At 42.3% G+C, this 26,334-nt stretch overlaps 1 protein-coding gene across 1 annotated transcript; it reads left to right on the forward strand.

Annotated features, from left to right (window-relative positions):
* Positions 1-15,191: 15,191 nt before the first annotated feature.
* Positions 15,192-26,088, forward strand: NDUFS5 (NADH:ubiquinone oxidoreductase subunit S5). The gene is made up of 3 exons (XM_043999143.1): positions 15,192-15,323; positions 19,601-19,818; positions 25,696-26,088. Exons 2-3 carry the CDS (start codon positions 19,603-19,605, stop codon positions 25,798-25,800), a joined length of 321 nt encoding a protein of 106 aa, XP_043855078.1. The 5' UTR covers positions 15,192-15,323; positions 19,601-19,602; the 3' UTR covers positions 25,801-26,088.
* The last annotated feature ends 246 nt before the right edge of the window (positions 26,089-26,334 follow it).

Here is a 26,334-nt window from a genome sequence, read left to right on the forward strand (position 1 = left end):
ATACAGGGACTATTTTCAGGCACAGAATATTAATCATAATTTAGGTTGGACAATAGATGTGATTATGATGACGGAGGTTTTTGTGCTCGTAGGTTTTATCTACAGCATGGAATCAGTACAAGCTGGAGAAAGGAACATTTGACCTATGGACTCGGCCTAGCCGTGCTAAGAAAACACCTTGACTCCAAGCCTTAAAATACACACGTGGAGTCTGCAGCTCACAGCAGCCTGTGTGCTCATTTACACAACCAGGAGCTCCACCAACACCTTTGACCTCTCAGAACAAAAGGCTTCCCCAAGAGCAGTAGGTTTTGCTTATCTCAGTGTCACACAGGTGAATGAGGGTGGCCCTGCTTGGTCCAGCGTCGTATTGTTACAGTTAGTAACGGTATGTTCATCTTGGGTCATTAGACTAGAAAAAGAACTTCTGATCCCACATTCAGGTTTTTCCAAATTCTTCCAAGATGTTTCAGTGCTTGGCTGCTTGGATTTTTTTTTTTTTTTTAGGGGGTGCAACCCCTGCCCTGAGTTGATAACATGCTGTTCTTCTCCTTTGAATTTTCAAGGTTGAAGGACAGAAAGTAACCTCTGTTTTGAGGAGGTGGGAGTTCAGTGTACTTTTTTTACTGTGACTTGTCAAGGACCATATTCCACAGCAATGCCTTGTTTCATTTATTATTGTTTCTTGAAAGTTAAATGTTTTTAGTTTAAATATAGGCTAGAATTTTAAATTAGGGCTTATTTTGAAAAACGCTGAGTTTAGTTCAGATGTATGCCAATGCCTTCTGGGTGGATAATATTCAGAGACAGTTGTTCTTGATCAGATGGCATGGAGAAACCTTTTGGAATAGTCACATTTGCAGATTGCCTATTGATGAATGTCTTTGACTTAAATCTAACCAAAAAACTACAATGTTATCCTTTGTACATTTTCATTATATAGTGTTAACGAGCTTAGTTGCAAACCAATAAAATACTTAAGCTATTTGTTTACCTTGCCTTCTTAATATTGTTATCAAACACTTATTGAATTCATATGATTTTATAGGAGGCTGCTGTAATCCTTTCCTGAGTTTGACGTGACATGGAAGATTTTCGTTTTTCTCCCCCAACCCAGGGGCGATCTTTAATGATTCAAGAATGATTTTATCTCAGTTTTCAGGGTTAGTGCTTCATCTCTGTTCTTCCTCCAAGTGGCAGTGGCTACCAGTACTGGTTAGGAAGGTAGATCTTCTAGAATGTCAGCTTCTTGAGGATAAAGCCCTCGCTCATCTTTTTCTCAGCTAGGACCAAGAATAATGTATTACAGTTGATATGTAGTAATATCACCCTGACCAATTATTGGTCATTCGAATGTTTACAGTGTGTCAGAGCTAGAAGGGAACTTGGAGATCATTGAGTTCAACCTCATTATTTTATAAATAAGGAAACTTAAGCTTAGACAGGGAAAATCACTTGCCCATGGTTAAACAGCTGGGACTTACTGACTCAAAGGTCTACTGACTCAAAATCACATGTTCTCTCTGGCTAAACTAGGTCTCCATACCACAGGTGGGTGGGCAGTGACTTCTTACCCTCAGATGAGAAGGTCACCCCTAGCTAAGAGGATCTAGCTCCCGTAGTTTCTCTCTGGGGTGTCTCTCAATTCAGCTCCGCAAATGAATTGATATCTAGGGATAATACCATAAAGGGATACAAGTGGGAGAGAGGGGAGAGTATGTTTGAGGTGAAGGAACAACCAGGAAAAAACTTCCTTTGTTTTGCTCTTTCTTCTTTTGTTTTGGTTACCAGCCTTAACAGTGATAAAAGTTGAGATGACCAGAAAGGAGTTTCCAGAGGCCAGAGCATAGAAAGACAGTGTGGCACAGTAGAAGCAACTGTTGAACTGGAGTCAGACCTGGCTTGAGTCCTGACACTGCCTCCTCCTGATAATGTAGGAGTTGGATGAACTTCTTGATGAGGAAGAGTGAAAATGGGGCCGTGGTCTTTGAGACCCTGACAAGGAAAGCTTAACTAGGGATTTATGGGCATTGGAAGGGCTTTCCCAGAATGTCCAGTAAGTAAAGATGAGCTAGCCTCAGAATGAGTGAGCTGGATTAGAGAAGGGGGAAAAGTATCTTTTTAGGCCCTAGACATCTTTGCACCCACAGCACAGAACTGTTAGGTCAGGCCAGCTGAGTGTCTGTAGTGAGTTCTTAGGACAGTTATTAAATGATAAGAATTTTTCCAACTAGTGAACTAATTGGAAAAACCATCACTGTTGGGAAAATTCTCACACATTAGGTCTTCTGTTGTCTATCTCCTCAGAAGCACTGGGGTTTTTTTTGTTTGTTTTGCGGGGTACTAGGGGTTAAGTGACTTGCCCACGGTCACACAGCTAGCAAGTGTCAAGTGTCTGAGGTCACATTTGAATTCGGGTCCTCCTGAATCCAAGGCCGGTGCTTTATCCACTGCACCACCTAGCTGCCCCCAGCACTGTTTTTTTTGTTTGTTGTTTGGTTTTTTTTTTTTTAGTGAGGCAATTGGGGTTAAGTGACTTGCCCAGGCTTACACAGCTAGTAAGCGTTAAGTGTTTGAGGCCGGATTTGAACTCAGGTACTCCTGACTCCAGGGCTGGTGCTCTATCCACTGCGCCACCTAGCTGCCCCTCCCAGCACTGTTTTTAAAAACAAAAAAATCCTCTCCTTTTAGAACACCTAAGACATCAGTCATTAGTGCGTTGTAAATAGGGGGAAGATTAGAATCTCTGTGCCTTAAACCTCCAAAGGTGTTCTAGTAGGAGTTAGCCCAAGGATGCCAAAGGACATGATGGTGACAAAAATTCAAGCAATGTCATTAAGCAGGCCAAGCAGGGAAAGGAATGAACATTTATTAAGTGCCTACTCTATGTGTGCCAGGCACTGTGCTAAGCACTTGATAGATATCACATTCGACCAACCCAAGGAGTAAGGTACTAGTGTGGTCCCCATTTTATAGTTGAGGAAACTGAGGCAAAGAAAGGTTAAGTGACTTGCCCTCATAAGACATCTGCTGCTAATAGGTGTCTGATCTTGTATTGGAATTCAGGTCTTCCTGACTCCAGCCCAGTGCTTCGTGCAGATTTAAATCCATGGCTGGCATGCAGTGGGGAGGCCCAGTGGATAGCCTGGCAACGGTGTGTAAGTAGAGCCTAGGCTCCTTGAGGGCCCACACCTAGCACTGTGCCTGGTACATCGTAGGCATTGAATTGAATGGTGGTGTAGACTGGCATGTTGGTGGAAGAGTTGAATTCGGTGTAAGCTTTTCAGTACCGTGCTGTGCTATGTTGAAGGAGGCCCTCCCAGCATAGCACAAATTGATGTGGCACTTTTGGGTTTGACACACCTTACAGCCTTGTATGGTTAGTAGTACAAGAGAATTAAATCCCATTTTACAGATGAGGAAACGAGCTAATAATAGCACGAAAGGTTCCTACAAGTAGTTAAGTATTAGCCAGGATCATTGAAACTCCAGTCTTGCCATCATAACAATCTGCCTCTCTTCTCTCCTCTCCCTCTCCATCCTCCATAGGAGAAGAGCTGATTCTGAACATGGAATAGACCCCCCCTTGTCGTGGCTCACATGTGCCTCGAATGTTATAGGGGCTTCATAAACGTTCATTGTCCCAACAGATGCATTTGTCATGGGGTGGGGGTTGGGGGAGGGGGAATCAGAGCAGGCAAGTGACTGTTGAGGTTGGGGAGCATGTTTAGGGAGAAATCAGAAAGTATTGTCTAGTTTGAGCTTGGGTTACCTGCTCTAGTAATCAGAGGCAACTTGGTGTAGTGGAAAGAACTCTACATTCTAAGTAGGATTGGGTTTAAATCCCAGCTCCATCTGTCACCTTTGTGAACATGGGCAGACACTTTGACTCTTTGGGCCTCAGGTTCCTCATACACAAACTGTAAGGATTGAATTCTTAAGCTGGGGTCTGTGAACTTTACTAAAAGAATTTTTTGGTTTCAGTATATTCAGTATATATTTCAATATTAATAATTACCTTTGCAGTCCTCTGTATTTTATTTTATGCATTTAAAAACATTATTCTGAGAAGGGATGCATAGGCTTCACAAGACTCCCAAAGGGGGTAGGGAGGTGGTCCCTCACTAAAAAAAAAAAAAAAAAAAGGTCAAGAACCCCAGAATTAGGGGACAGCTAGATGGCGCAGTGGATAAAGCACCGGCCTTGGATTCAGGAGGACCTCAGTTCAAATCCGCCTCAGACACTTGAAATTTACTAGCTGTGTGACCCTGGGCAAGTCACTTACCCCTCATTGCCCTGCAAAAAAACAAACAAGAACCCCTGAATTAGATGATCCCCAAGGTTCTTGGCTGTGCCTTCCCTCAGATCTCTATCCTTATTTCCCAATTCATTTCATATTGACTCAATGAGCCCCACATGAACTGCAATGAGCTCCTCTGGCCAACAGATCTTGTCCATTTGCTGACCACTGCCCTCAGCCCATCTTCCATAGTCCTTAATGTACTGGCCAAAGTATGAGGAGCTCCCATGTAAAATGGGAAATTGAGAGTTTTCTCCTGACACCAGTCTTCCTGGCTGCCTTGGCTTCTCAAATCTCCTCCTGGACAGCGCCACCGTGTGGCCACCTTCAAGTCTTCTGACACCACCTCTGATTGTCCAGGCTTCTGGTTGCCTTTTGCCTAGGACCATCAGAACCTCAAATGGAGACCACCAAAGTTATAGGTGGCTCTTTTTCTAAATTGCTCTGAGCCCTTTACTCTTCTGTTTTCTATTTGACTCTTACAATAGCCCTGGGAGCTTTATTATGCCCATTTTGAAAATAAGGGAACTGAGATTTTGGTTAAGTGATTAGCCTCAGGGTTAGCTGGAGTTTTGAATTCAAGTCTTAATGCTGAGCCTACTAGCTGTTTATCTAACTATCTGCCCATCAATTTCAATCCACAAGATTTTGTTGTTGTTTGGCCTTTCTGGAAGAGGACCATAACATTGGGGTGGTGACTTCCAGTGAATTGGATTTTAAGTGAGGCAGGGTTATGTGAAGTCACCAACCTCATTCTCCTCCAGAGCCATCTGGGTCCAGTGGACACAGCTACTAAGTGTATGAGGTAAGATTTGAACTCAGATCCTCCCGACTTCAGAACCAGTGCTCTTTCCACTGAGCCACAAGATTTAGAGCTGAAAGGAAATTTGGATGTTATCTAGCCCAACTGCTTCATTTTACAGCCCAGGAAACTGAGGACAAAGTGAAATAACTTGCCCAAGGTCATGCAGCAGAGTTGGGATTCAAACTCAGATCTGACTCAAAACCAAGTGTTCTTTCCACTACACTAAGCTCAGTAGAAATCTCCCACTTTCCCTTCAGCCTACCAGACTCCCAAGCTACCTCCTCTGTGAAGCTTGTCTTGGACCCTCCTCTCCCCCCCTCACCCTACCAAAGAACTCCAGGAGATCTTGTTTTAGATTCCACCTCTGATATTTATTAGCTCTGTGACCAAGGACTAACCATTTCTCTTTCCTTCACCTCAGTTTCTACGTCTATAAAATGAGAGTAATAATACTTGTCTTACCTGCTTCACTAGCTTCTTGTGAGGAAAGCATTTTGTAAACTTTTAAGGATTAACTTGGGAGCTCTAATCATGCCACCACCCCCTTCGAAGCCATTACCAGATTACTATAAGTAGATCCCTTTTCAACTTAATCCCATTTGTACAACTTCGAAGTCTCTCTTTTTTTTTTTTAAAGGTTCTCTACTTGAAATGTCTCCCCTTTTCAGCCCATCAAGGGCCTTCTGACCTAATATTATTTTTTTCTTTTTTTTTTTTAATGAGGCAATCGGGGTTAAGTGACTTGCCCAGGGTCACACAGCTAGTAAGTGTTAAGTGTCTGAGGCCGGATTTGAACTCAGGTACTCCTGACTCCAGGGCCAGTGCTCTTATCCACTGTGCCACCTAGCTGCCCCCCTAATATTATTTCTTAAAGCCTATCTCAGCCTGGAATCCTGGGCACTCCTAATGGAGATAGAGGGAGGTGGCGGTTTCTTCCAGGGCCACTTTGTCTAATCCATGAACCAAATTTATAGGGGCAAGATGGTGTGGTGGATAAAACCATAGAAAGAGCTGGATTCAAATCCTATCTCAGAGACTGTGTGACCCTAGGCAAATCACCTTACCTCTTTGGTTCTCATTTTTCTCCTCTGTAAAATGAGAGGGGTAAAGTTTGATGGCCTCTGAGGTTCCTTCCAGCTTTATGATCTTGTAATGCTCTTATCTCAGATCATTATAATTCCTTTAACTTGTCTTTGACCAGTGTCCAGTAATCTGCCTGTCTTTTGGGTTGATCCAAATCCGGGTTGTAGAAGGCACAGGTAGAGATGATTATGGAAGGCTTTTGATGATCACAGTGCATTTGTTTCCCAGAAACAGGTAATGGGAACAAAGTGGAAAGGGAAAGGGACCAGAGTTTTGTTAACCTGAGAGAATGGAGCTGTGTGGATGCTAACTAGAGGATTTTGCTTCGGAGTGGATACCTCACAATATCTCATTTAACCCATGGCTTCTCAGCCAGGGCTCCTGGGCCAAGGGTAGCCTGTCACCAAGTTAATTTAACAAAGACTTAGTAAATGGCTATATAGATACTTATGTCTATACACATATATATGCTGTTGTTTAGTCATTCAGTCGTGTCCAACTCTTTTTTTTTTTTTGTGGGGCATTGAGGGTTAAGTGACTTGCCTAGGGTCACACAGCTAGTGTCAAGTGTCTGAGGCTGGACTTCAACTCAGGTCCTCCTGAATCCAAGGCCAGTGCCTTATCCACTGCACCATCTAGCTGCCCTGTGTCCAACTCTTCATGACTCCATATGGGATTTTCTTGGAAGAGATACTGGAGTGGTTTGCCATTTCCTTCTCCAGGTCATTTCACGGCTGAGAAAACTGAGGCAAACAGGATTATGTGACTTGCCCCAGGTCACACAGTAAGGTCTGAGACTGAATTTGAACTCAGGTCCTCCTGACTCCAGGCCCAGCACACACAAATTAAGACTCCTACATTTCTCACTAGGGTATGTGCATTTAGATAACATGGTTCCTGCTCTCATAAAGCATACAGTGGATGAGACATCAATCTCAATCATATATGATGAGTTCAAACAAAGCATTATTAGGGTGTGGGGTGGTGGGTGGAGGAAGCATTATGAAGAAGGTTGTTTTGGGGTTGGGTCCTAAAGGGTGAATGTTAAGCTGATAGGGCAAAAGGTGGGAAATAGCTGGAGCAAAGATGAGAAAGCATGCAGAATATTTGGGAGACACTAAGTAGTACAGTTTGCTCTCCTTTGTAGTAGAGCACTCTGGTGAAGGAGTTTGAACTTGGCTGGGTAGCCATTGGAGGAGTTTGGGCAGAGGACAGCTATAAATAAGCTAGGAAGACCTGTCTGGATCCAATGGGGACAGCAGTGGTGGTTTTAAGTTTTGTCCACAAGGGGGAGCTACAGCAGTCACAAGAAAGCTTAGAGCTAGCCTAAGATAGCAGGAACAGGAATTTCAACTATTTGGGCTATGCCCAGGAAGCAGTGCCAGGCCTTATGGAGCATATGCATATTTTACAGGACAGGGCATAATGTTGAAGGAATTATCCAGAGATGAGTAGCAGTTCCTTACACTTACATAGCGTGTGAAAGTTTACAAAGTGCTTTTTCAACAACAACCCTGGGGTATGTAGTACAGATAAGACCCCTACTTTACAGAAGAAGAAACTAAGACAAAAATGGTGAAGTGACTGGCCCAAAGTCACGCAACTAATCTTTTTGCTGCTGGAAATCAGTCAGTAAACATTTATTATTAAGCAAAGCACAAATGTCTGTAGATGATTTATACTATTAGACTCACTGTTGGCTCCCTTGCTTGGTAGGAAAGTGTCCACGGGTTATAAGGCTGGCACTCATCCTTATAGTCCAAGAGTTTGGGGGAGACAGATGGGAACCTAGAAGCGGAGATCCAGAGTCAAATGGAAGCCAAGATGGGTTACACTGTGTCAGAGGTGGGATTAGAACCCTTATACTCCCAATTCGAAAGCCAATATATTTTCAATAGTACCACACTCTTTCCCATGAATGTGAAAGCCCATCATAGAATAAAAATTCCAAGAGCTCAAGGGCCTAGGGCCTTTAGGGATTCTCAATCTGGGGTCCATGAACTTGGATGGAAAACCAACTGTATCTTTATTTTCACCGACCTTTTGTTTCCTTTGGAATCCCATGTGTTTTCTACATTTGAAAACATTCTGAAAAGGGGTTCATTGGGGTCCATGACAATAAAGGTTAAGAACCGCTGACCTAAACTGGGCACGGGGACACATCTATAGTCCCAACACAGGGGAGACAGGCTGATGGATCACTTGAGCTCAGGAGTTCTGAGAGCATCAGTGGGTTAAAGTAGATTGGGTATGTATCAGCACCAAATTTGGGGAGCTCCTAGAAAGAAGGGAGCCACTAGCTTACCTGAGGAGGATTGAACCACCTCAGGTCAGAATCAGAGAAAGTCAAAGCTAGTAGAGGTATCAGGCCTGTGAGTAGCCACTATACTTACAGCCTGGGCAAGATATGAGACTCAGTCTCCAAAAGCTGATTTAATTTTATTTTTTGTTTAGTCATTTCTCAGTCATGTCTGACTTCATGATCCCATTTGGGGTTTTCTTGACAAAGATGCCACGGTGGTCTGCTGTTTCCTTCTGCAGCTCATTTTACAGATGAGGACACTAATGCAGACTATCTACTATACCATCTACTATTTACTACACAAATGAGGGGGTTTCCTGACACATAGTAAACAATTAATAAATGCTTATTGATTAATTGACTTTATTCTTCTTTTCATTTTTACCTAGAAGGAAACCTAGACTCAGGGGAATTAACTTGCCCAAAGTTACCCAACATGGGAAGCAAAGCACTTTTTTTCATGACAGCCCAGCGATTGACAATTATCCCTGTGTTAGATATGAAGAAATTGACACCCACAGAACAGAGATGCCAGACTCAAGATCACACACACACAGCTGTTTGCAAGCCCAGACTACAACTGACACATCCTGACTCAGCTCAGGGCTTTTCTTGCAGGACCCTTAGCTGCCTTTCCTTTTACTAAGTTTGGATGATAGAAGGTACAGAGTAGACAAGATGTGGGGGAGATTTCCAGAAGAGAATAACAAAGACACAGGAAGATTAGGATGAAATAACACACTAGATGGGCAGAAAGAGAAGCTGGTTTGAGTGCTAGGCTGTGATTCTAGAAAGCAGTTTGAAACTTTGCCCCCAAGGTCACTAACCTGCATACCCTTGACTCAGCAATACCCTTCCTAGGCATATATCCCAAAAATATCAAAAGAAATAAAGGGCCCATATGTACAAAAATATTTATAGCAATTCTTTTTATGGTGGCAAAGAATTGAAATGGAGATGAGGGGATGCTATCAACTGGGGAATGGTTGAATGAATTATAGCATCTAATCGTAATGTAATATTATCATGCTGTAAGAAATAAAAGGATTTTGAAGAATCCTAGGAAGACTTGTATGTACTGATAGAATGAAGCAAGCAGTCAAAGAGAAAGTTTATACAATTAACAGTATTGTAAAAACGACTTTTGAAAGAGTGAAGAACTCTGATCAAAACAGTGATCAACCCTAATTCCAGAGGACTGATGATGAAGCATGATACTCATCTGACAGAGGTGATGGATTCAAGAGGCAGACTGAAGACACGTGTTTTTGGACATGGCCAACGGGGGGGGGGGGGGGGGGGATTTATTTTGTTGGACTGTACATATTTGTTACAAGCAGGGGTGTGCTGGTCAATGCTTGACAACCTGTTATCCAGAAGAAGAAAAAAATAGAAGCATGACATACTTCTAAATTTGATCCAAATTATTGAGATTTTCTATCACTTGAGTCTAGATATTATACTAATTAATGAAACAATAAATCATACCCAGTTTTGTCGAGTTTGCCAGCGTCCTCAGTAAAAATGCCTGCACTGATAATTGTGGCGAATAGAGCTGAAGTGGTTTCAGCACACCCCAGGCAAGATTTGTTTTGTTTTCCAAAGGGGAGGAAAAAGTGGGAGGGAGAGAAAATAAATGCTTGTTAATTGAAAAAGTTTTTAAAACAGATATGGTTTGTTTTTTTCCAAAGAGTATTGGATTGTGATGCATATTGGTTCTGTGACCTTGGTTAAGTGACTTAACCTCTTGGGGCTCCCAGGCAATTTTCAGACTCTAAATTGCCAAGCAGTGCTTGTGTGTGTGTACATTGGTTGGGAAAGTTTCATCACCAAGAGTTTTTTATATCAATGAAATCCTAGGTCTGATTAAAAAAAAAAATCTAGGCTCTCAATCCTTCCCCTTCTCATCTGTGGCTAGTCACCAAGTCAACAGCATTTAAAAAGCTCCAGCTATGTGCTAAGCACTAGATAGACCACAAAATGGGGGAACGATCTGCTCTCAAGGAGCTCACATGGGGAAACAACGTACAAACAACTTTGTATAAGCAAGATACAAAGGATACAATGGAAACCACTGAGAGGGAAGGCTTGGGCAGGACTTCTTATAGAATGTGAGATTTTATTTGGCACTTGAAGGAAGACAGACGGGGAGGTCAAGAGACAAATGAAGGAGACCATTCTAACCATCGGGAATAGCTGTGAAAATGCTCCAAGTTGGAAGGGAGGGTCTCCTTCAAAGTACAGAAGGGAAGCCAGTGTTACTGGACCATAGAATACAGAGTGGGAAGAGTAAGTCATAAGATGAAAGCACTGGAATTTATTGAGTGAAGTGGGGAGTGGTGTGATATGGTCAGGCATATGCTTTAAGGAAGATCATTTTGACAACTGAAGGAAATATGGGGGATTGGGGGGTGGACAAGGCAGGGAGAACAGCCAGTGAGTAGGCTGTTGCAGTAGTCTAGATAGGAGGGAATGGGCCTGCACTGGTATTGGGGCAATATGAGAGAAGAGAAGAATAGATGTTGCAAAGGTAGAGTCAACATTACTTTGTAACTGATTGTATGTGGGTAGTAAGAGTCAGTCAACAAACATTGAATACCTACTATGCTAAATGCTGGCAGAATGGTTCTTGTTCTCTAGAGCTCACTAATGGAGACAACATGAAAACAACCATGTACAGACAATCAGATTTGCACACATGGGGAGAGGAAGTTTCATCACCAAGAGTTCCTTTCAGGGAAAATCATAGGTCTGGTTTAAAAAAAAAAAAAAGACAGCTTTAATCCTTCCCCTTCTAACCACCCTCAGCACAAAGCAGACAGAATAAATTGAAGATTCCAAACTCCCTCACCCCCTAAAAGAAAAAAAAAAACTGCCTTGCACCACTTTTATGGAATAAGCATTTATTACGTACTTGTTCTGCCAGGCACTTTACAAATATGAGCTCATTTGAGCTGTAAGGTAGGTGCTGTTATTATCCCCAATTTACCATTAAGGAAACTGAAGCAGAAAGATTAATTAACTTGGCCAGGTTTACATCATATATGTCTGAGGCTAGATTTGAACTCAGTTCTTTCTGACTTCAGGCCCAGAGCTCTATCTGCTGCACCACCTAGCTATCTCCCTATAATATTATTTATAAAAGAACCTACTCAGATTTTCTTAGCTTGTATTTTATTAAAAATAAAATCGGGCAGCTAGGTGGGACAGTGGATAGAATACTGGCTCTGCAGTCAGGAGGACCTGAGTTCAAATTTGGCCTCAGACACTTGACACTTAGTAGCTGTATCACCCCGGACAAGTCACTTAACCCCAAATACCTCACCAAAAAGCCAAAACAAAAGAAATAAAATCAAATCAAGAATGTATTGCTGGGGCAGCTAGGTGGCGCAGTGGATAGAGCACTGACCCTGGAGTCAGGAGTACCTGAGTTCGAATCCAGCCTCAGACACTTAACACTTACTAGCTGTGTGACCCTGGGCAAGTCACTTAACCCCAATTGCCTCACTTAAAAAAAAAAAAAGAATATATTGCCAATTGACCAGCCACAATTGCAGAGGACTAATGCTGAAGCATGTTACCCACTTCCTGACAGGTGATCTTTGTTTCGTTTGACTATATATAATTGTTAGGAAAGTTATGTTTTTCTTTTTCTTCCATTAGGGTGATTTCGTTTAGAAAAAAAATTTTAAACACAAGTTTTATAACACATTTTATAAAAACATACAATAAAAATAACCTAAGTAAATGCATGCTGCATTCACTGTCATAGAATCAGATTTGGAGGTAGAAGGAACCTTTCGAAGTCATCTACTCCAACACCGCTTTTTACAATCGAGGAAAAAACAGGTTAAGAGAGGTGGAGGGACTTTCCTGAGGCCAGACAGTTAAGTGGCAGGACCAGGATTCACACCTATGTTTTCTGACCCTAGAAGACCTTGATTACAAAGGTAGCCCTCTTTCCCACTACGCTGTGATACCTCCCAAAATCCAAGGGGACATCACAGTGGCTGCTTCCTCCCTTTGCCAGGCTTTAAACTTCCTAGATCAATGGGTGTGCTAGCTAACTGAAGGCCCAGGGAGGGGTCAGATTATTACTCTGCCCCTTCCCCCAGCATACTAGAGCAGATCCCTAGCACACATTAATCACAAGGGAGCCTCTTGGACCTGCTCATGTCCCTAGGGATCAGCCCCACTGGCCAGAGGGCAGGCTTGGGAAGGAGAGAGGGGGAGAAGGTGGCTGGGGGGGGGGGGGGAGAGGGGGCTGGGAGGAACTTAGCCTCAGGTGGTTTACAGTTAAAAGTTGCTACTAGAAAACATCTAATAATTTTGGCCATTGCTCTCCGCAACCACCACCATCCCAAGCATTCCCTGACTCTCACTCCCCTCACTCCATAGTAAGGAAAGCAGCTTTGTGAAGCATAAAGCACCATGGACATAGGAGGTATTCTAATTTTTATTATAAGGCAGGCCATCCCATTGCCTTATCCCTAGGTGCATTGCAGATTTCCTCCAAAGCTTCATTTGACACCGAAAGAACTGGATGTAGAGCTCTTTCCACCACACCAAGCTTCCTGTTATCCCTGGTAAGGGCCACAGGTTGCACAGGGATGTCCCCCGCATGTAGCATGGAGAGCATCATTGTGGGGCTCCATGAGACAGAATACATATCTATAGCATCTTCTCCAAGGGAGATTTTAATTTCTGCCAAGAGGGCAAGAGGAGGTGGGGGTCAGAGGCCACTCTGCTCTCCTCAGAGAGGGGATTCGAGGCAAGAGTTCTATCTCTGCTTCCTTCAATGTTGTTAGTCTAGGGGACACGGTTTTCAGTTTCAAGCTAACTTCGGATCACTAAGGTGTGACCCCTTTCTCACCAAATACCAATTTCACAAGAACACACATAACACTTAGCCCAGAAAACCCATTTATTCAATGACATCACAAGGTGATACTTTGACTTGCCTGTGAACTGGATGGAAGCGAGGCAGAGTTTCACAGAGTGGTCAGCTAAAGTCATCAAAGTCCAGCAACAGGACAAAAGGCAGAGAACATCCATCTTCAATACCTGACCAAAGCTCTAAGTGCTCCACAACACCTGCTTCAGCTGCCTTCGTGGCTCTTATCAGCCCATTCCACCCATGCTTGGGGTAGATACTCCCTAACTCACCGACATGTTTGAGGCCTGTCAATTACCCCAAATGATGTCTAACCCCTTTGCTGAGACAGTTTTACTGGGGTGTGGCTGATGCACATTCTACCCCTAGAATATATGCCGGACAATTCAAAGTGAAAGAACTCTCCCATTCGGATTGAAGTAACTCAATTAAACCAAAAGAGAGTCCTAGATTTCACCCTAGGGGAACTTCTCCAAAGCCTCTAGTGTAAAAAGCTGAAGCTGAAAAAAGGACAAGATGGATTGTCAACTCCCAGGGTCTTTTCCTTCAGCAGCTTAAGATGGGGTTGGCTTCTTCCATCTGTCCTCTCAAAGCTGGAGCCAGAAGGGAGTCAGGCTTTAAAGAGTCCAGAAGAAGACTCCTTTCCTGGCAATTCTGCTCCATCCTTCACACAGGTGCAGGACACTGATCTCCACCAAGAGAGTCCCATACCAATAACCTTTGGGATTGGGGTTATGCTAGAAAAAATTAAAATAAAAACTGCAAATACTCTGATATGTCTAACAATTGGAGAATGGATGATTGAATTAAGATATATGAATGTAATGGAATAGTATAGTGCTATAAAAAAAACCCATGATGCATACAGAAATATGGAAGGACCTATGTGACAGGGTACAAAGCAAGATTTGCAGAATGAGAACTATAAACACAGTGACAACCATTTTTAAAAATAGAAAACAATGCCAGAGATGGTCGAATTTTAGGCAAGGAGTCAGAATAAAAACCTCTACTTGATTGTTCCTTCCGAGGATCTACTTTACTAAATGCGGAGGTTCCTTTTACGTAAGATTTATTTGGATCAAAAGAGATAATATAGGGGGGGCAGCTAGGTGGTGCAGTGGATAAAGCACCAGCCCTGGATTCAAGAGGATCTGAGTTCAAATTCGACCTCAGACACTTGACACTAGCTGTGACCCTCACTGCCCCGCAAAAAAAGATAATATATAAAGCACTTTGCAAAAACTGAAAAAGTGCTAGTGTTAGTTATTATAAATGCTCTTTGTGTGTTTATCCGATCGTTTCTGTTGTCATTCAATTTATAATAAAATGATTAGCAATAAGCACCCCTCCTCCCCCAAGTTTCCTTCTGGGTCTCGGACCAGCCATTGCTTTCCATTCACTGCTATCCTTCTTCATGCACCAACAGAACGTAAATAGGTTTGGAAGGCAAGAAACGTGGGTTCATTCCTGCCTATCCCCTCTGCCACCGAGGTGCCCAATCCGTTCCCCACACGGAGCCCGTTTTCTTATCTCTATAATGAGAGGTCTGGACAACATTTAAAAAGATGTAAATCCTATGAACAGATAGATATCTGATCCCACCCCTACCTGGCTAGAAGATGGTGCCCGCCGATCCTCCCCTCCACCCTCTTTCCCCCGTGGACTGGTCCATATGGTTTCGTCCAAGCCCGGCCGGTTCTCCCCCAATCTCATCCCCTCCCTGCACGGCGGCCATCTTTATGAACGCATGCGCAATACAAAGATTGCTCTTTCGCGCCCCCCCCCTCCCCCCTTCAGCCGAACCTGCTCAGAGAGGCGGGGTTTCTAGGTGTCGTGCAGCTGCGACGACGCTTTACGGCCAGCGGGGCCGCGAAGAAGCTGTCGGACGACAGAGGTTTATGAAGGAAGGGGACGAGGTGTTTGGACTAGGCCGCAGGTGACCCGCGGGTGTCCGCCCGGGGTGGCGGGAGGGTGGGAAGGCGGGCCGGTCAGCAGACCACTCTTCCGCACGCCTTTATCAGGGGTCCCTTCTTGCTGGGCCTAGGGCCTACCTGACGGGAGGGGGTGGGATCTGCACCTTCGGGGTGACCCCGGGGCCGGTCACCCAACCCCTCAGATCCTCCGTTTGTTCTAGGGCAGGGCTTCTTAAACCAATACTCGTGACTCCTTTTCTCCCGAGAACTTTTTATGTGACTCCGGGTATATAGGTATATAAAATAGGTTATATGTAACCCTTTACTGTCGCCAAATCCTTCGCGACCCTTACGTTCACTGACGTGACCTTTGTTCCGGGGGTTTAGGCGGAGCGACCTCTGAGGCCCCTTCTTGGGACTCCTGAACGACGGACGGCGCCCTCGGGAAGCCTTCCTTCTTCCCAGCCTTTCCACCCCCTGCTTTAGAGCTAATAAGCTTAACTTAACAATTGTTATCTTGTCCGACCCTCCCAAACACCCGGAGCAGGGAGGCTGTCGTTATTCCCACTGTACAGAGGGGAAACTGAGGCTGACAGCTGCTACATGACTTGAGCAGGGTCACTCAGAAGCTGGATTTAAAATCCAGGCCCTGCGATCTACCTACTGCACTCCCCAGCAATTTATTTTTACTTTGCTGATAAGGGGCAGACCTGGGTTATAGACCCCGCCCTGCTTCTGACCTCTTGTGACCTTGGATAATTTCTGGATCTTTAGAGCCGAAAGGGGCATTAGAGATTATCACCCAATCTCGTTTATTTTACAGATGAGGAAACTGAGGTTAAGTAACTTGTACCGTTACTAAGTGTTTGAGACAGGATTTTTATTGATCTCTTCATTTACATCGCTGTGGTCATGTATTTTCTTGGTTCTGTTTACTTTTGCCATGTTCACTCAGATTTCCGTATATTTCAACAAATTCTTCATTATCTTCCATGCATTTGGTTTTTTTTGTTTGGTTGGTTTTTTGTTTTGTTTGGCGGGGCAATGAGGGTTAAGTGACTTGCCCAGGGTCACACAGCTAGTTAAGTGTCAAGTGTCTGAGACTGGATTTGAACTCAGGTCCTTCTGAATCCAGGGCCAGTGCTTTATCCACTACCACCTAGCTGCCCCTCCTCCATGCATTTGTGCAGTCCATCCCTATTGCCTAGAATGCACCAGAAAACACTATTTTGTTTTCTTGGCAGAGATGCTAGACTAGCTTGTCATTTCCCTCTCCAGCTCATTTTATAGATGAGAAAACTGAGGCAAACAGGGGTAAGTGACTTTGTCCAGGGTCACACAGCTAGTAAGGGTCTGAGGCCACATGTGAGCTCAGGTCCTCCTAACTCCAGGCCTGGTACTCCAACCACTCCATTGTACTACCTAGCTGCTCCTGAAAACACTCTCTAGTATCTGCTTGTTGAAATTCTCTTTCCTACAAGGCCCAGCTACCTCTTCCACCAAACCTTTCCTGATTCCCTCAGCTGAAAATGATCTAGGCCAGTTTGACAGGATCTCCCTTTGCTGCTGACACATTCTAACTTATACTATTCATTTGGGTCCACATTTTATCCCCCAGTGCCCACTCCTTTTAGACTGTAAGCTAATTTGGAGTAGGGAGTGTATAACTTTTTATTTTTGTTTTCTTTGTGCTAAGCAGTGTCTTTCACATGGGTATTAAATGTAAATTTATTGAATGAATGAAGATAGCTAACTTGTGATCATGAACCTCAAATGACTCATCTGTAAAATGGGGATAGTAATATCTGTATTTACCTCCCAGCATTGTTGTGTGGAAAGCACAAATTATCATAGAAATGTTACCCACTCATCATCAATAGTTCTTTGTCTCTACTAGGCTATCAGGTCCACAAGGACAAGGACCTTGCTTTTCCTAAACTGTATATTCTCACTTTTCCTCTGAATACCACAGGAATCTTGCTGAAACACAATTCAAAACCACATTTCTACACTGAAAGTCCAATGAGATTAGTCGACCAATCAGCAAGCATTTATTTAGCCCTTACTGTGTGCCAGGCATTTTCTAAATTCCAGGGATACAAAGGAAGACAAAAACAGCCTTAATATTTAGGATCATGACTATAAAGGTGGAAAGGATCTTGGATATCATTTTGTTGAGAGGCAGCAGATATAGTAGAGCTCTGTGTGTGTGTGTATTCTTATGCATATGCACGAACACACACACACACACTCACTCACTCACACACACTCTTTGGTCTTGGAGTCAGGGAAGCCTGAGTTTGGATCCTACCACAGACTCTTAGAAGCTATGTGAATGACTGGGCAAGTCACCTAACCTCTCTGAGGCTGTTTACCCCCTCTGTAAATTTGCCTCTCACCTGGGGTAGGGAGGGGTCTAGAGCATTAGAGGAGCTAATGTGTGTAAAGCATTTTTGCAAACCTTAAAAGCTGTATCCATGCAATCTATCATAATGAAGAAACTGAGGTTCAGATGGGAAATGCCTTGTCTGAGGTCAAGTTAGCAGAGTGGGCTTTGGATCCATTTGCTCTGATTCTAATTTGGGGTTTATCCTTCTTTTTTTTTCCCAGAAGCACAAAAAACATTTAATTGTCTTTTATTGTATACATTTTGAAGTAATTACCCAATTTCTTGTTTCACAGGAAACATTAAGTATACTCAGCTTAACATATGTGTTGTAAACCTGCCTTGCTCCCTAAGTAAGAGAAATCATTTGAACAATTTATCCAGGAGGCCATTTCATCTGATGTCCACCAAGGACATGCAGACAGATATGATAGACAGATTGGCCGCCCCCCCTCCCCCCTTCGTTGATCACCATTCTATCCTTTTCCCCGGGACCAGTACACCTTTTCCCTTTGACCACCTAACACTTTGATATTGCAACAAAGCCATGGTGCAGTAGACCATACTCAACTGTCTTTTGAGTCAAGAAGACTCTTCTTCCTGAGTTCAAATGTGCATGCTTTCTGCATGCAGTAAGTACTCTAGTAATTATGAATTGAGTAAGTGCTTCAAATTGACTGCACAGCAGATTCTAATAATTGCTAACATTTATCTAGTACTTGAAGGTTTACAAAATGCTTTCCTTATGTTATCTCGTTTGATCTTCACAGCAGCCCTGTGAAGTGGGTGCTTACCATTTTAGAGATGAAGAAAGTAAGATTTAGAGAGATTAATAGACTTACCCAGTCACATGCCTACTATGTGTCAGAGGAGAGAAGTAAAGTATGTGACTTACCCTCACTTGCCTACTAGGTGTTAGGGGTAGGCCCTGACTTTCTCCTTAAAATCCAACACTCTTTCCTTTCCTGTTTTTCTAGTAGGAGGCTTTTATTTATGGAAAACAATTTGTAAAGCCAGTAGAAAGATGTTATTTTTATATTTTTCTCTGAAAAAAATCACTTATCTAGCATAATACTTTTCTGATGAAATATGTTCTCTCTTATTTGGTTCTTATGTTTGTGAGCAAGTTTTGAATTTTAAATTCCACAAAAACTTAGCACCTATTATGTACAGATGAGACTATGCCAGGTATTGGGTGAGATACAAAGATAAGGGCATGATATTTGCCATCAAGAAGTTTATGCAGGGGCAGCTAGGTGGTGCAGTGGATAAAGCACCGGTCCTGGATTCAGGAGGACCTGAGTTCAAATCTGGCCTCAGACACTTGACACTTATTAGCTGTGTGACCCTGGGCAAGTCAATTAACCCCAATTGCCTCAACAACAACAAAAAAAGAAATTTATGCAGATTCTTCTTTCACAGCATGACTAATGCAGAAATATGTTTACTCTGATTGTAGATATATAATCTGTATAAGCTTGCTTTCTGTCTTGGGGTGGGAGGGAGGGAGAAAAATTTGGAACTCAAAATCTTATAAAAAACATACAACTAGAAAAAAATTAATAAGATTGAGAGGAGAGAAAGAAGTTTATGCAGAGTCAGGGGAACACAAACAACACAAGTAACTAATGCAGATTAGTAAATTCAAAAGGAAGGTACATACAAAGGGCCATAAGAATTTTGAGGAAGAAATTAGTTTCCATTGAAGGAGCAGAGAAGATTTCATGGAAGAAATAGACTTGAGTTTGGGCTTGAATCAGGAGTAGGATTTTAACCTTGAAATTTAGTTGAGAGTAGTAAATCTCTGTCTTCAAAGGCTATCTGTCATAGTTGATTAGCATATTTTCTAAAGAGTTTATTATTTGACTGGGTTTTGTGGTTTAATATTGTTTCTCCTGTTAACTTTTATTGCAGCCATGCCATTCTTCGATATTCAAAGCCGGCTGGGCATCAATGTTGACAAATGGATGACAATTATGAGTAGTGAACAACCTTACAAAATGCCAGCCCGATGCCATGCTTTTGAGAAGGAATTCATCGAGTGTGCCCATGGAATTGGTATGACCCGAGCCAAGAAAGAATGCAAATTGGAATATGAAGATTTCATTGAATGTTTGCATAGGCGGAAAACGGTGAGAATGCAGAACAGTGTTGGAAGTGGTTAATTGTTCTTTGGGAAATGGCTCAGTTTATGTCCATTTGTGTCCAGTAGTCAGCTTGTTGTACATGGAAAAAAAACATTAGGGGAGCAGCTAGGTGGCACAGTGGATAAAGCACCAGCCCTGGATTCAGAAGGACCTGAGTTTAAATCCAGCCTCAGACATTTGACACTTATAAGCTGTGTGACCTTGGACAAGTCACTTAACCTTCATTGCCCTACAAAAACAAAAAAAACACATTAGACTGTTCTATAGTGGTGGGGGAGGTGGCGGGCGCAGCTAGGTGGTACAGTGGATAGAGCAGTGGGCCTAGAGTCAAGAAGACTCATCTTCCTGAGTTCAAATCTGGCCTTAGCCACTTACTAGTTGTTACTCTGGGCAAGTCATTTAACCTTGTTGGCCTCAGTTTCCTCATCTCTAAAATGAGCTGTACAATGAAATGGCAGCCACTCCAGTGTCTTTGTCAAGAAAACCTCAAATAGGCTCACAAAGAGTTGGACAGGAGTTTAAAAAAAGACTGAATGACAGCAAAATAATTCTCTTCATTCCAGTGCTGAATTCAATAGAAAATTGGTTTATTTTGCTTAGGTTAGTAAGATTACTATAATAACCTTCTAAAAGGCAGGTAACTGTGTCATATAAGATAATAGCAAGAGTGTAGTGTTGGTATCCACTGCTTCTTCATCTAGGTGAGATAATTGTTAACGCATACTTTATTGGCATAGTAGTGACTTTTTTCTTGTTATTCCAGTAATTTAAAGTCACATGAAAGAAAGTTTCCTATCCTTTGGTCATGTGCAACAATAGTAACAAGCTCTTCTAGTAATTCTGGATCTTCGTTGTCCTTTGATAAATATTTTGATAGGTTGATAGATATTTTGAATTGAATTTAATAATCGATGCGAAGTAGGTAGGAGCTCTTCATACTGCTGAGACCCATTCCTGTCTCAGAGTAGAGGAACTCCCAACTAGAGGGCTGACTCTGGTTTGACGTGCACTCCTAAAGAGTTTGTAGAAGTATCCACCCTCCTTTCTGTAAATATATTCCTGCCCCTTAAACTTCCCAGCTCTTTAGAAGCATTAGAATCATAGAGTTAAGTATTTCTCTGTTTGTCTGGGTGGGTGCACATATTCACACATGCCTGGTTAGGTTACAGCAGGAAAATCACTGTTGGTCCCAGAGGCTGCCCTTCATAATCATCAGAAATATTCCAGGTCTGTGAACCTTGGTGCAGAAGAGTACGTATAGGGGGCAGCTAGGTGGCACAGTTGATAAAGCACTGGCCCTGGATTCAGGAGGACCTGAATTCAAATCCACTTACTAGCTGTATGACCCTGGGCAAGTCACTTAACCCTCATTGCCCCTCAAGGAAAAAAAAAAGAGTACCTATTGTAAATCATACTCTATCCCATTGTTTAAAAAACAACAACAAACAATCCTGGATTAGTTCATACCCTAAAGGATCGGTAGTATTATATTTGGTTTAGCCTGACAAGGGAAGGGAGGCTGATAAAATAAGAAAAAGGTATCCCAAGGATCCCCCTTTGAGACTTTATGCATACTTGATAAAGTTAAAAAGGAGACATCAACACCATCTGTTGATCCTATGGGACAGGCAAATGGTTTCTTTTCTTTCTTTTTAAAAATTTATTTTATTTTCTAAAAATTTTCCAATTACATGTAAAGATATTTTTTTAATTCCAAATTTTTTCCCATTCTCCCCTTCCCCCTCCTGAAGCCAGCAAGCAATCTGATATAGGTTATACATTACAATCATGTCAAACATATTTCTACATTAGTCATGTTGTAAGAGAAGAATCAGAACAAAGGGAAAAAACTGCAAGAAAGAATCAACAATGACAAAAAAAGCAACAACAAAGGTGAAAATAGTATGCATCAATCTATGTTCAGACTCCATGGTTCTTTTTCTGAATGTGGAGAGCATTTTCCATCATGTATCTTTTGGCATGTCTTGGATCATTCATTGAACTGCTGAGAAGAGTTAAATCTGTCACAGTTGATCATCACACAATATCATTGATACTGTGTACAATGTTCTCTTGGTTCTGCTCATTTCAGTTAGCATCAATTCATGTAAGTCCAGGTTTTTCTGAAATCCATCTGCTTATCATTTCTTACAACACAATAATATTCCATTACATTCATATACCACACCTTGTTTAGCTATTCCCTAATTGACAGGCATCCCCTCGATTTCCAATTCTTTGCCACCTCAAAAAGAGCAGTTATAAATATTTTTGTACATATGGGTCCTTTTTTGTTTTTTATGATTTCTTTGGGATATAGACCTATTAGTGGTATTGCTGTGTCAAAGTATATGTATTAGTATATGCCTCTTGGGCATGGTTCCAAATTACTCTCCAAAATGGTTGGATCAGTTCACAGCTCCACCAACAGTACATTAGTGTTCCAATTTTCCCACGTCTCCAACATATATCATTTTCCCTTTTTTGTCATATTAGCCAATTGGATAGATGTGAGGTGGTACCTCAGAGTAGTTTTAATTTGCATTTCTCTAATTAATAGTGATTGAGAACATTTTTTTCATATGACTGTAGATAGCTTTCATTTCTTCATCTGAAAACTGCCTGTTCATATTCTTGAACCGTTTCTCAATTGGGGAATGACTTGTATTCTTAAATATTTGATTCAGTTCTCTATATATTTAAGATATGAGGCCTTTATCAGAAACACTGGTGGTAAAAATTGTTTCCCAGCTTTCTGCTTTGCTTCTAATTTTATTTGCCTTGGTTTTATTTGTGCAAAAACTTTTTAATTTAATGTAGTCAAAATGACCCATTTTGCATTTCATAATGTTTTCTATCTCATCTTTGGTCATAAATTCTTCCCCTCTCCATAGATCTGACAAGTAAACTATTCCTTCCTTTTCTAATTTGCTTATGGTATCACCCTTGATGTCTAGATCATGTATTCATTTTGATTTTACTTTGGTGTATGGTGTAAGATGTTGGTCTATGCCTAGTTTCTGCTGTACTGGTTTCCAATTTTCCCAGCAGTTTTTGTCAGATGGTGATTCTTGGGGGCAGCTAGGTGGTGCAGTGGATAGAGCACTGGCCCTGGATTAAGGAGGACCTGAGTTCAAATCCAGACTCAGACACTTGATACGAACTAGTTTTGTGACCCTGGGCAAGTCACTTAACCCCAATTGCCTCACAAAAGAACAAAAACAACACCCTCTCCAAAAACAACAACATAGTCTTGGAGCAGCTAGGTGGTGCAGTGGATAGAGTACCGACCCTTGGAGTCAGGAGGACCTGAGTTCAAGTGCAGCCTTAGACACTTGACATTTACTAGCTGTGTGACCCTGGGCAAGTCACTTAACCCCAATTGCCTCTCCAAACAAACAAACAAACAAAACCAGATAGTGATTCTTCCCTTCCCGCCCCCCTCGCCCCATGAGGGTTAAGTGACTTGCCCAAGGTCACACAGCTAGCTAGTAACAAGTGTCTGAGGCCAGTTTTGAGCTCAGGTCCTCCTGAATCCAGGGCTGGTACTTTATCCACTATGCCACTTAGCTGTTCCCTCAGATAGCGAGTTGTTATCCTGGAGGCTAGAGTCTTTGGGTTTATCAAACAGGAGATTGCTATATTCATTTACTGCTGTGTTTTGTGTGCCTAACCTATTCCACTGTTCCCCCTCTCTATTTCTTAGCCAATACCAAATAGTTTTGATGGTTGCTGCAAGTGGTTTCTTTTCACCAAAGGTTGTAGTAGACAAGAAAATAAAGCTTTCCTCATTTGGAGACCTTTCATTCTTGGTGTTAGGCAGGGAGGGGACATGGGGAGTCTCAGATGTATAGTTTTATTTAGAACAGAGATGTGCAGTTTGTGTCGAAGGGATCCATTTCTACCTTTTACTTAGGACAAAATAAGTCTTACTCTCACATTCTTCTTGTTGTACTGAATCGTTTATTGATCATACTAAGATCTTGGCTCTTTAAAAAAAAATCACCTTTTTAAAAGACTGGAGTAACAGAGTCAGTAAGCAGCCTGAGAAGTTAGACTCCTACAAACTGATACAGAGTGAAGTAAGGAGAACAATTCACATGATGACCACGGTCACCCAAAGGAAAATGATATTAAAAGACTTCCAAATGCTGATGGGTGCAGTCAGTATCTTGGGCCTTAGAGTGAAGCACACTTTCTGCCTTTGTCAGAAAGAGAGGGTGAAACATAGGGCAAAGTGAGGTCTCTGTAGTCAGACATGAACAAAGCATCAATTTGTTTGGCTTAAATAACTTTTATTTGGAGAGGTGGTAGAGGTGCAAGGAGGGAGAGTGTATGTCATTGGGGAGAGACAAGTGATTTTTTAAAAACATCAATGCGTTTAAAAATTTTTAATCATAATGCTAGAGATGGAAAGAAACCTTGGAAATTAATCCTGCCCTCTCATTATACAAATAAAGCCACTGAGGCCTAGGGTTGCGGGAAGAGAAGTGCCCTGTGTTATGAGTGAGTTATTGGCAGAACCAGAACTAGAAATCTTCCTAAATTCAAACCTAACTCAAGCTCCTGCCCATCTTTGATTCCTCTTCTAGCCACTCACTAAATAGACAAAGTGGCCAATACTAAAATAGCCTTGTATCAGGAGATGCTAGTCACCCAGTGCACCTAGGCCTTGCCCAAGGTGGCATTAAGATTGCTGGGGCTAGGGGCAGCTAGGTGGCACTGTGGATAGAGCACTGGCCCTGGAGTCAGGAGGACCTGAGTTCAAATCCGGCCTCAGACACTTGACACTTACTAGCTGTGTGACCCTGGGCAAGTCACTTAATCCCAACTGCCTCACTTAAAAAAAAAAAGATTGCTGGGGCTTTTATGAAGTGTTCTGTGGAGAACACATGAAGAGGGAGATGCTGAAAAGGCAGCTCACCAACCTCTGTGACATAATCAAGAATATTAAAGAATTGTCTGTAGCTTGCCTAGCCAGGAGCCTCTTTGAACCTAGTTCTGGGGGTCCTGGGGCAACAAACAGAGTTGCTCACCAGGCCCAAGTTGGTTAGGCTATACCAGAGTGTGCTGCTTTATTGGCAGAGCCTTCAGGTATCTGGAGTTACTTCCATGCCAGGGTTAGGTATCAGAAGAAGAGTTTAATAGAGAGATAACCTGGAACCTAGACCAAAGTCGTCTTCTGTAGCCCAGCTTCTTAGATAATCTTCCTGAAATAGCTAAAGAGGCCATAATCAGTTTTTCTTTTTTGCCCCTTGTAGAAAATGTAGCATTCTGCTACTTTAATAGCTAGAAAATTACCATCTAAAGATGGTGCATCAGCATTTGGCACTGCTGACCCTCGGTCCCTCCCTTGGCCACTCTGCCATAAGACCTTGCACATGATTAATGCTTGAATTGTATTCAACTGTATGTCATAAGATGTAGGCCAGGTTTACAATTGTTTCTGTAACCCTAATCTGTGTGGCATTGTCGTGGTCAGCCAGAAAGTAGCAAGAGTTTCAGGGGTCAACTTGAAAAGCTGCCTCTTTCTTAGCCTCATATTAGGCTCTCAGTGGTGACAGTCACTAAGCAAAAATCAACTCTCTAGTGTGGAGAATGTAATCTGCAGTAAAAATGCAGTTTAAAGCTTTAGTAGCTTTAAACTAATTAAGACTTTGAGGATACCCTATGTTATAAGATATGTGTTGGTTACTTAAAGTGCAGTCACACCAGAAGAGAAATCATCAATAGTATCACTGTCAAACATAAAGTCTATAATATAGGATATAGATTGTCCATAGAATGGTGTTTATTTGTAAACTGCATGATTATACCTTTCTAAATGTTTTTTTCAATGGCTGTTTATTTTTCCATTGGCAGATAGAACGCATGGGAATGATCATGAAGCAGAAGGAGAAGCTAATGAAGGAAGGGAAGTATACTCCCCCACCTCACCACTCGGGCAAGGAAGAGTCGGGGCCTTGACCAGCCAGTGGTGACATTGAGTGGTGTCACTCTTTATGATGGGATGAAAGTATACCCTGTTGTCCATGGGAAAGGCCGATTTCTTAAAACAGATGCCTCCTTCCAAAGGTTACAAATCAGAGCATGAAGCCATCCTGCTTTCCCCTGTCCCCGGTTCTCTCTGTCCTTTGCCATTAAGACAACCACACCAGGCAAGTTGGTGGCAGTGGTTCACCCTTGAATATATGATTTGTGATTCTGCCTGTATCTGAAAATAAGCATTTTGGAAAGTAAACATGTACCAGTGTATTTGTTCTCTTCTTCCATTCTGGTTTATTTTTCTTAAATGGCAGGGTAGGATTGGTGTACACATGTGTACATGTGTGTGAGATTGTGAGTGTGTATGTGTGTTTTGACCTGCAGACTGCAAGGTGGGTGAATACCAGGTTAATATATTGGAAGAGGGCATGGTCGCCAAGTTTTAATCTGCTTTTCTAAACAAGTAGGAGGCAGCGTGGTAGCGTTTTACATTCAGAGGCAGAGGACTGGATTACA

This window comes from Dromiciops gliroides, chromosome 3 (genome assembly GCF_019393635.1).
Source record: "Dromiciops gliroides isolate mDroGli1 chromosome 3, mDroGli1.pri, whole genome shotgun sequence".
In the NCBI taxonomy this organism is placed as follows: Eukaryota; Metazoa; Chordata; class Mammalia; order Microbiotheria; family Microbiotheriidae; genus Dromiciops; species Dromiciops gliroides.

Excerpts from the sequence above, each read along its gene's own strand:
- NDUFS5 (XM_043999143.1), top strand. The coding sequence starts at position 19,603 with ATGCCATTCTTCGATATTCAAAGCCGGCTGGGCATCAATGTTGACAAA. Across the intron at positions 19,819-25,695 it reads GTTTGCATAGGCGGAAAACG|ATAGAACGCATGGGAATGAT; the intron begins GTGAGAATGCAG and ends TTCCATTGGCAG.